General features: G+C 33.0%; 1 protein-coding gene across 1 annotated transcript; it reads left to right on the top strand.

Moving 5' to 3' along the window:
- Positions 1-11,384, top strand: LOC110739545 (bifunctional riboflavin kinase/FMN phosphatase-like). Its single transcript, XM_021920005.1, has 6 exons — positions 1-250; positions 367-553; positions 1,400-1,530; positions 2,330-2,399; positions 2,875-2,940; positions 10,953-11,384. Exons 1-6 carry the CDS (start codon positions 172-174, stop codon positions 11,104-11,106), a joined length of 687 nt encoding a protein of 228 aa, XP_021775697.1. The 5' UTR covers positions 1-171; the 3' UTR covers positions 11,107-11,384.

Genomic DNA, 11,384 nt, shown 5'->3' with positions numbered 1-11,384 from the left:
CAATAAGATGGACACATTGCCAAATTTCCAACTTCAAATCAGCATCAATTTCCGATACTTCTATCGAAAACGGAATAATTCTATCTCCATTTATAAATACACCGCCGTTTTATTATTTCATCATCCTCTTTATCAATTCCAAACAAAATTTCTCTCTAACAAATCTTAGCCATGACTATTAACGATTCCAATTATGGGGCAAAAATTTCTGCTGTAATTCTTGATTTGGATGGTACCCTTTTGGATACAGGTTTAAATTTTGAATTTTAATTTTGTTGGGTATGTTTGAATTTGGATTTTAAGTGATAATTTGATTGATTTTTGTAATTAATGTTTAATTTTTTTCGAAAAAAAATTTGCATGCAGAAATTGCAACAAGATGTGTTTTGAGAGATTATTTGGCGAGTTATGGGAAAGTTTTGATTACTGATAAAGAGCATGGAAGAGTGGGAAGAACTCAGAAAGAAACAGCTGTTGCAATTGTTAAGAATTATGATCTTCCTCTTACTCCTGATCAATTTATTGCTGAAATTACTCCTTTGAATCGTTCTAAGTAAGTTTGTCTTCAGCAAATATACTTAATTTTGTTTTTGGTATAGTTTGTGTTATACTAAAGTTGTGATTTTTTCATTATATATTAGAATTGAATTATTATTTATGTAGTTTTTTGTTGTTGTCTATTTTCAATATTTACCTATGATGAATTGGCAAGTTTGTGAGTTAGTAATTTGCTTGAGTAGTTCCAAGATAAGGTTAACTTGGAATGTTCTGATGTTAGTTTATGCAGTTTGTACATGTCTCATTAACCTGTATTTAGCGAGTTCGGTGACTCGAGCATTGCTCAATACCAATGTTAGTCTAATCACTCTAATGCCTTTTAAGGCCTTAGGATTGTACTTAGTAAACCTTCCTAAAAAAAAGCATCCCTGTGAAATTAATCTCACCTATATGGAAGGTTATGCTGAATATCGAGTAAATGGTATGTTCGCCGAAATCTATGCTAATTATTTCTATAGAAAGGAAGTGGACATTGACTTTAGATGTCTCTTAAAAGAAGTGGGGCGATAAATGGGGCTGATGGTTTACAATTCAACTACATCTCAAGAAAAATTCTTAAGGATGGTTTCCTGCTGTGAACTCGATGTGGAATTTATTTGCGATGTGTCACCAGCATTCTCTTAGCCTTCACTTCGAGGAGTCCCTCCCATGATCCCATCCCTAAACAAAAAGCATGATTTTGTTAGATTTTAAAGTGTTTAGTAAATTAGTGAGGCTATTTTCAATTATCTATTAGTGATAAGAAGCTCCTCCCATAAATTTCTGTTGGATTGAAGTTCCTATTTGTATCCTGAGTTAAGGTCAGGTTTAATTTTTTTCTTTTCCCCTGTATATATTTTAGGTGGAAAGATGCTAAAGCACTTCCTGGTGCCAATCGTCTTATCCAACATCTCCGTAAGCATCAGATCCCATTTGCTCTTGCCTCAAACTCTCTACAAGAATACATAGATGCCAAAATTTCTTATCAAAAAGGTGAGAACTTTCCATGATCAAAGATTACCAATACTAGTTAGTTGGTTCCTATGCTTTTTATTATTGAAAGATTTATATGGTTTGTTTTTTGTTATTTATTGAAACACATTTATGCTTTTTTGTATTGAAGGGCATAGTTTTGGCTGACATTCACCTCATTTATTTTTTACTGATTGACTGATAAAGTGAAATGTGTTATTTATAATGTTGCTGTCTGATTTCAAAGACAATTTCAAAATTATAATGCTATCCACAGAGTCACAGTTTAGTTTTAAAAATAAATTGAAGAACTACATGCTAATCATGTAGATTTCAGTAAGACTGATAGTCCGATACATAATTATATCTTTGCCACCAATTGAAAGCCTCATCAAACTATCAGCTTTACTTTTCTAGCTTATAATCTAGCGCTAGGTCTAATATTTAGCCTGTCAAGTATGTCATATTTCCTTTATACTGACTTATGGATTTCTAACATGTACCTCATAATCTTTATAATTTAACAATAAGAAAAATATATATCAAATGAGGTCACATTATGTTTCGCTGGAATCTCCCATCAAGAAGTCTATCTTTACTGGACTGCATTAGTGTAGATTACGAAAGATCTTTCCCAAAAATAACTTTTCCTTATTGGTCTCCCCCACCCCTTTTCTTACTTAAAATCTTTCTCAAAAATAGTTTTTCCTTATTAGTCTTTGAAACTATTGTCTTGTGGGCTTTAGTCCAGTTTTCTTGCAGTCACATATTATAGACTTACATTTCTGTTGAAATGTTGAATGCTTGGAATCTTGTGCAGGTTGGAAGGAGTTGTTTTCTGTCATTCTTGGAAGTGACCAAGTTCTATCAGGGAAACCATTTCCAGACTTGTAAGATCTTTTAATTCACATAACGGAATGTTATTATATGTATTTTTTAAGATATTGTACCCCTTATCCTTTGTCTTTTTATTCTCTTTGAAATGATGGACAAGGAATATAGTATTTGTTAATTGTTATGGCCTGAAATCAGTTCTAGGTAGAGCAGTTGAAGTACTCAGACTATAACAGTCTGTCAAAACTGAATAAAATGAATACAAGAGTAAGCAAATCTAGAGGCATTAAACATTAGTGGCTTTCTGTAGTGTCTTTAAGCTCTTGACAAATTTGGCATCGTAGTGACTAATGGAAATCCTCCTATTTATCTTATATCAGGTTTTATACTGAACTCTTGTAGACTAAATTTCATTTATCTCAGTGCTCGCCTGCTCGGTTTTAAACTTCATGTGACATGCTGTCTTGATGTATTTCTCGTCCAGATATTCACCTATTTCTTCTCTTCTGATATTAATTCTGTGATTGTCAGATATCTGGAGGCTGCAAAAAGACTATCAGTGGATCCTGTTAATTGCCTGGTTATAGAGGACTCTTTGTAAGTTTATTCTACAGATATTATGCTCAAGTATTTGTTACTCTGCAGGAGGTCATTGTCTTGTGAGTAAAGAGTCAGATAGTTAGTGGTTTCCTGTTTAGTTTTTGCGGTTATAAATGGCTATTCATAGTATCTTTAAAAACATTGGCTGTCCTGCTCTCAAACTTGTTATGAAGTAAAATACTTTGATAATTTGAACTGAAGGTCTAATAACGCAGAACATTCATGCAATTAAGGCAAAGCTATGTAAATATGAACTGTATATTCTCTGTAAGTAGGGATATTCATGCACTAGGTTTATGGTCTGCTGCTATTTAGATTTAGGTCTGTTAACTTACACATTTGAGTACTGCTGCTTAACCTTTTGTGAATTACTTTTGGAATTGCTTGTCTCTTACTTGGATTTGAGATATTTATTTGTTGTTTTGATGGAGGGGGCAAAGATTACAGAATCTAGATTAGCAATTGGACTGTGCTGATATACATGATGGAGTAGTTTCTTTTTCAACTGTTGTAGTTGTTAAGATGATAAGAATAGGATGTTTTTATTAAGTCACTCCATGGGGGTAGGGAATCTTCACTCCTTTTTAATCCATGCAAGCAATAATATATGTCAGAATGGTTCTACTTTGTATAGAAGTTCTCGCTACTTTCTGCACTTCAAGTCACCTTATAAATAATCATCCTAGAAGTTGCAGAAGATTTTTGAATTACATTCTCCTAGGAGTCCTTTTCTTTTCTCCCCCTTCCACTAGCATAGCTTATTGCCGTTGGGATACTAAGCTGCAACCCATGGTCAGAAATCTATGGAATTTGGAGGCTATTTTGTAATTAATTACCATTTATAAACAATGTTATTCAAATAACTACCTTTTGTGTTTTTTTTAATTAAATAATTATCTTTTCAATGCTTAAAGTTAAATTGTTTCACTGCCAACTAATGAATTCTTTCAATTTGGTACTGATAAATACTAATTGGTACTAAAGTAGTCCTTAAGTGGTAATAAATAAGTACTATTACACTTCTTTATTAGTACCAACTAGTACAGTGCCCGTGCAATGCACGGTTTAAAAACATATTTATTTTGTTGATAATTTAAAATAAATTTCAATCTTAAGTTTTATTGGACTCTAGTATATTAATAAATGCATCATTACATGATATATATATAATTTATAATAATGGCCAACACAAAAGTTATGGAATGAATTTTCAATTAACATTATATAGGCGGAGTTAATTTTAGGAGTCGGATCAATTTTATCATAAACACCTCAAATTAGTAAAGGCCTTACTAAAAAAACTCTATATATAGGTTTTACAAGAAAAAAAAAATCAATTATATAAGGCTTTGGAAAATGATTAGTTATTTCAGAAGGCTTATGTAAAATTTGACTAAAATTCACTAAAATATGACTCATATACTCCAAAAAAAATGTACTAATAGTACATTATTAAGATAATATTTCTATTAGAGTATCAATTAGTTGAATTAAATATGTGCTTACAGCTTACTCATAAAAGTGTGGTTTTGATCTAAAAATATTATGATTGAATAAAAATAAAAAAAAGATAGTCGCATATTCATGCAACTTTTATGTATGATTAATGCCAAAAATATATAGATGCAAAAATATGTATACATTTGATATATCAATTTTAAATATAATATTGAGTTATCTAAGTTTTTATGGTTGATTGATTTAAACAATTATTCTATGTTTAATGCGATAAATAATGTATGTGATAAATTAGTTCCTTTTATTATTATATTATAATATAATCTAGTACTATAAAGTCTAATTATTTAAGTCTATTTTAATCTTTTATTTTTAGTTATTTCCATAAATACATAGTGAACAAAAAAATATATAGAATGATTAAGAATATCTTTCATTACTAATTTTTTTTTTAATTTTTTTTTTTTATTTTTGGAAATAAGTTTTGGAGGGAAAAAACTACACCAGGAAGTGACACGGTGTCTATCTTAGTATTATGTTATTGATTGATGGATTAAAATATAGGCTTTGTTATCTATTTTACATATATGGACTCTTCATTTCACCTTAAGTACCATGTCGGACCCTCGACACTCGGATATAGGTATGACACTTGGATACTTTAACTTGTAAGCCTGCGTAGACCCAGGTAACACTTGAGACCTAGGACCTATTGGTTCCTAGTTACCCATAGAGCCCACAGAGTAGCAACAAAGTGTTGAATACCCGTACTATGGACACCATCCTGACTATAAAAAAGAAGGAAAAGCTTCTGCACCCATTCCTGAATAGAAATAAATGCAGAGTAATTGTTGACAAAAGTTGCACTAGCTGTTTTCCATGCATACTTAGCCAAAGAGCAGAACAAAAACTAATGCATAGCATCTTCCCGATCACCACTATCACAAGTTGACACATAGTATCTAAATCCATACCTCGGGCCTCAAGGTTAGCCATCACAGGTTTACCATTGTGGCCCAATTTCCACAAGAAAATATGCCACTTAGGGGGGATCTGAAGGCACCAAATAAATTTGAAAAAATCAAAGCTTTCCTTCCGATGGGGCGGTTCTGAAAGTCAGTAAGGAAAGTATATCCTGTTTTTACCGTATAAATACCTGTACAGGCTAATACAAATCTGCCTCCTCTTTAGGCGGTAGCTCCAATTTTAAGATTTCCTTGGCACTTTCCCACTCAAAACGCCGACGAACAATTGCAGCATCCCAAGTCCTAGTATACTGATTAATGAGGTCAATAACTTTCCAAGACATACTTGCCGCTAAGTTCTGGTTCGAATGCACAACTGGAATCTTCGAATTGACCCATTTAGTACTACAAGCAAGCAAGTTTCGTCCTAATCCTATCTTCCAAGCACAGCCTTGCCTAACTTTAAGCATAACATTAACCAAACTTCGTCTAGCCCAGGAGACCGTACCCGAGAAGCCACTATGAGCAATGCCAGGGCATAAAAAATACGGTTGCCTATAATTGAAGAGTCAAGCTGCCAGCAATTGAGGATGAACATGCATCCTCTGAATCTGCTTGAAAAGTAAGGCATCATTCATTACAGAAGCTGACCAGATGCCTAGCCCCCCATTCCTTTTGGTTGCTGGATAATTTCTCTTTTCACCCAATGTGTACTACGAACTCCCTATTTGGCCCACCAAAACCGCGTGATCAATGAGTCAATCTTATTAGTGACTGCCAAAGGTAACTTAAAAGACTTCATAACATGGGAGGATATCCCAAGAAGGACCGTATTCATCAAGATGAGTTTAGCTGCCTTCGAAAGTCTATAAGTAGACCAAGACAAGATTTTCTCCTTCACCTTCTCAACTAAATAGCCAAAGTGGTCCGACTTCTTCCCTGTAATATCAAAAGGAACCCCTAAATGATTCCCCATGTGAGACACTGGCGTAACCTTAAGGATGTCCTTAAACAGTGCTGCATCAGATGAAGAGACTGAGGGACTAAACTTAACAAATGACATGTTAACATTAATCTGTTGACCCGATGCTCTGCCAAATCTATGGAGGATATCTGCAATTGCCAAGCATGACTCTGAACTAGCCTTAAAGAAAAATAAAGCATCATCCGCAAAGAAGAGATGAGAGATAGAAGGTGACCTTCTTGAAATTTTCACACCATGAAAGAGCTTTATGTCCTCAGCCAAAGTCATCTTTCGAGAAAGGACATCCATACAGAATAAGAACAAATACGAAGAGAGAGGGTCTCCTTGTCAGAGACCACACTGTGGACGAAAAGCCTCTGACGACTGGCCATTAACTATAGTGCGGAAGGAAGCTGTGGAATTGCACTGTGAGATCCAGTGTAGCCATCGATCTGGAAACCCATAAGCCCGCAAAGCTTTGATCAGAAAAAGCCAATCAACCCTATCATAAGCTTTGGACATATCCACCTTAATTGCCGTTAGACGAGTTGAATGTCGTCTAGTATTAATAAAGTTCAAAAGCTCGTGTGAAAGGTAAATATTGTCCTCCATATGCCGTCTCGGAATAAAAGCATGCTGATAATCCGAAATTAAAGTGGGCAACACCAACTTGAGACGCTTAACCAGGCATTTGGGAATACATTTATAGATCGTATTACAAAGGCTAATCGGTCGGAATTGCGAGGCCAATTCAGGTGTATCAACTTTCGGAATCATGACTAAGAGAGTGGAATTGAACTCCTTGAGCAAGTATCTTGTAGAAAAGAAATGAAGAACACTGTCCACTACCGAATCTCTAACAATCGCCCAATTAGTCTGGAAAAATTCAGCAATAAACCCATCCGGTCCCGGAGACTAAGAAGCAGCAATATCAAACATTGCATTTTGGACCTCAGTCTGTGTGAAAGGGTGTTCCAAAGACACAACATCCGCATTTGACAAAGAAGGAAAATGAATATCCTGTAAGAGGAGATCAATATATGTGCCATGTTCATTGTCAACAACAGGATTGAAAAGAGTTTGCAGAGAAATAGTAATCAACGTAGAAACAGCCGCATGACCCTCAACCCATGAACCTTATTCATCTCGCAAAGTGAGAATCTCATTCAATTTACTCCTTTTCTTAACTTGTAGGAAAAGCCTCTTAGTTGGAGCATCACCCTCTTTTAGCCAGTTACACTTAAGGTGCTGCCGCCGGTAGACGACATTGATGAACAATATTCGACAGGGATTGAACAAAAGCACCCCCTTCATGAATGGTATTAATTGCTGAACCAAGAGACAAAAGATCATTCGTGAACCCCCTCCAACTCACCCCCCAAAATTTTTTGTTAACAAGGCACCATTTTTGAATATGAGAACAAACCAGACATTGCCTCCTAGCAAGAATAAAAGCCAGGGACCCTTGGAAAAGAGTAGGCCAAAAACAACCAACCTGATTTTTAACCTCCGGGAAATTAAGACACCATTGTTCCAGTTGGTACGACCGATTTGACCGAACTTGTAGTGGATTCGAGTCATACACAATAGCTGCATGGTCAGAGATTAGGATTGGCTCATGAAAAATCCGGCCATCCGAAAAGTCCTCCAACCAACCCGAAGTGACATAACCCCTATCCAATCTTTCCATTATTAAATCATCACCTTGCCGCATATTTGTCCAAGTAAATTTCGGACCCGAAAATGGAACATCAACAACATCAAATAATGAATTCTTAAAGTTAAATTGTTTCACTGCCAACTAATGAATTCTTTCAATTTGGTACTGATAAATATTAATTGGTACTAAAGTAGTCCTTAAGTGGTAATAAATAAGTACTATTACACTTCTTTATTAGTAGCAACGAGTAAAGTGGCCGTGCGATGCACGATTTAAAAATATATTTATTTTGTTGATAATTTAAAATAAATTTATTTGTTAAGTATTATTGGACTCTAGTATATTAATAAATGCATCATTACATGTTATATATGTAATTTACAATAATGGCCAACACAAAAATTATGGAATGAATTTTCAATTCACATTATATAGGCGGAGCTAATTTTAGAAGGAGTCATGTCAATTTTATCATAAACACCTCAAATTAGTAAAGGACTTACTAAAAAACTCTATACATAGGTTTTACAGGGGGAAAAAAAAATCAATTATATAAGGCTATGGAAAATGATTAGTTATTCAGAAGGCTTATGTAAAATTTGACTAATATTCACTAAAATATGACTCATATACTCAAAAAAAATATATTAATTGTACATTATTAAGATAATTGTTCTATTAGAGTATCAGTTAGTTGAATTAAATATGTGCTTACAGTTTACTCATAAAAGTGTAGTTTTGATCTAAAAATATTATGATTGAATAAAAAATAAAAATAATAATAAAAAAAAAAAAGATAGTTACAAATTCATGCAACTTGTATGTATGATTAATGCCAAAATATATAGATGTTAAAATATGTATACATTTGATATATCCATTTTAAATATAATACTTAGTTATCAAAGGTTTTATGGTTGATTAACTTAAACAATCATTCTATGTTTAATGCGATAAATAATGTATGCGGCAAATTAGTTCCTTTTATTATTATATTATAATATAATCTAGTACTATAAAGTCTAATTATTTAAGTTTATTATAATATTTTATTTTTAGTTATTTCCATAAATACATAGTAAACAAAAAAATATATAGAATGATGATTAAGAATATCTTTCATTACTAATTTTTTTTTTTCTTGGAAATAAGTTTTGGAGGGAAAAAACTACACCAGGAAGTGATACGGTGTCTGTTTTAGTATTATGTTATTGATTGATTTGATTAAAATATAGGCTTTGTTATCTATCTTACATATATGGACTCTTCATTTCACCTCAAGTACCATGTCGTACCCTCAACACTCGGACATGGTATGACACTTGGACACTTCACTTTTAGTTCAAAATGATGGAACTTTTTTATAAAATCGAGTCGGACACTTAAACATGTACCCATGTCGGACATGGGTTTCCGAGTCCATGTAACATAGTTTGTTATTACCCTAAGTACCAATATTTTTCTTTTTTATTAGTACCAAAAATATATGGTTTTCATTATTGGATACTGAAATATAAACTTTTGGCTTTGAAAAGATAACTATTTGATTAAAAAGTTACCAAAGATAGTTTTTTTTTTTTTTTTTTTTTTTTTGTTAAAAAAACACTGATTATAAAAGATCTAATGACATAGTACTCGAATGTAGAAGATATTTTAGTTGAAGGTGTGTTTGTTTGTGTTCCTATTAGATGAATTGAAAGTAATGCAACTACTATTTATAGGACCATGCTGGGTTATTTTTCGAGAGTGATTAAGAAAGGTGCATGTGACTTGGTATTTTGCGGCTTAAGACCTTGCACTAGCCTATGTTTGGCCCGATAGTCTTACCAAAAAAGAAGAAGCGTGGTTAATGAGAGTTTAATCAATCAATGTTCAACGGTGAAAATTAAGATATCATTTGTTGAACTTAAGATTTAATTTTCAATTTGAATTTCTTTTGGTTAAGAATTAAGATAATTTCAAATAAAAACATTAATCTTAAGAAATTTTCATTTGAAATTACCAGTCTTGAGATATTTTCAACCCTAAGATATTGTATAATTCAAATGAAAGTTAATGCGTATAATTCAATATTAAGATTAATATCTTAAGATTTTAGAGCAAGATTAGCATAATTTTGTTTTAAGACTTTTACCTTATGACACGTCTTTCAATAACATGTACTCTCTCTATCCCTTAATTTTTGCCCTAATTTTCTTTTTAGTCTGTCTCTTTAATTTTGCCCCATTCTATTTTTGGACATATGGGTCCACATTTCTAATCTCACAATCACCCCATTAACCCCACCACTTTTCTCTCTCATCACTTTTTTCCAATCAAAACTTAATAAAGTAACATTACACTATGGGGCAAAATATAAGGGACGGAGGGAGTAATAATGTTATATTTCTTCAAACTCAACCGAATCCTTTCCTTTACCCCTGTATCCATTTAATATCTCCCAATTATTTTTTTTTTCTTTATTTTTTTGTACTAATAATACTATTCTACTAACAAATTGCGTCTTAACTTGAGATTTGATTTTTTCAAGACTCCATTCAATACTCTAAATCCTATCTACTCTAATGCTACAAATGATTTTGTTAGGTCTTGAAACTTGGTATGGAGTGAGAAATATGTCATGTCATTTCATGTCAGCAACATGACATATATTATACCGAGTTTTAAGACGTAACAAAACCGTTTATTGGCAATATATCATACCAAGTTTTAAGACTTAACAAAACAATGTATAGCATAGATAGGTCTCGGTATAGTCATAAATGGACTTAAACAAGGGAGCCTTGTTAAATAGAATTATTTTTAAAAAATAAAAATAAAAAATGGTCTAATATACTTAATATGTTCTTTACATTTGATTAAACAAGGTTAGGATGATTGAAAATTGATGTCAGATGTTTTTATGGACAAAATTTACATTCTGTGTATGAAGCTGATTATCTTTTGTCATATAAATCAACAGGATAGGTGTTAAAGCTGCAAAAGCGGCTGGAATGAAGGTAGTGGTTGTCCCTTCTCAATCTGAGGCTGATGCTGCTGCCTTGGCCGATTCCAGTCTTCAGTCTCTTTTGGATTTTCAGCCTGAGTCGTGGGGTCTACCTTCTTTTGATCAATGATTTGTATGTGTCCTCAAATTTATCTTCCTGAAATGCTCGCCAATTGTTTAGGCTAGTGATCGATGGGGTAAACGATGCTTTACTAGCTGATCTGATTATTTTATGGAAGGGTTACTAGATGATGCATTCATTGCTGTAAGTTTTGGGTATATATAGTTAATGTAGATCAAGAATTTTTGGCTATCTGCAGAATGTGAAGGTTACTAACTATTGGATGTTGAAGTATAATGTTATGGTAAAAAGGTAAAGTAAAATAATGCATGGCATATATTATTTGA

This window comes from Chenopodium quinoa, unplaced genomic scaffold, assembly GCF_001683475.1.
Source record: "Chenopodium quinoa cultivar QQ74 unplaced genomic scaffold, ASM168347v1, whole genome shotgun sequence".
In the NCBI taxonomy this organism is placed as follows: domain Eukaryota; kingdom Viridiplantae; phylum Streptophyta; class Magnoliopsida; order Caryophyllales; family Amaranthaceae; genus Chenopodium; species Chenopodium quinoa.
Note: the sequence above shows the minus strand (reverse complement) of the source record. Positions and strands in the feature narration are given on the sequence as shown.

What these genes read in the sequence shown, in the direction of transcription:
- LOC110739545 (XM_021920005.1), top strand. Translation starts at nt 172, where the DNA reads ATGACTATTAACGATTCCAATTATGGGGCAAAAATTTCTGCTGTAATT. An exon ending in CAAAATTTCTTATCAAAAAG is followed by an intron (nt 1,531 to 2,329) that starts GTGAGAACTTTC and finishes AATCTTGTGCAG; the next exon opens with GTTGGAAGGAGTTGTTTTCT. An exon ending in CTGGTTATAGAGGACTCTTT is followed by an intron (nt 2,941 to 10,952) that starts GTAAGTTTATTC and finishes ATAAATCAACAG; the next exon opens with GATAGGTGTTAAAGCTGCAA.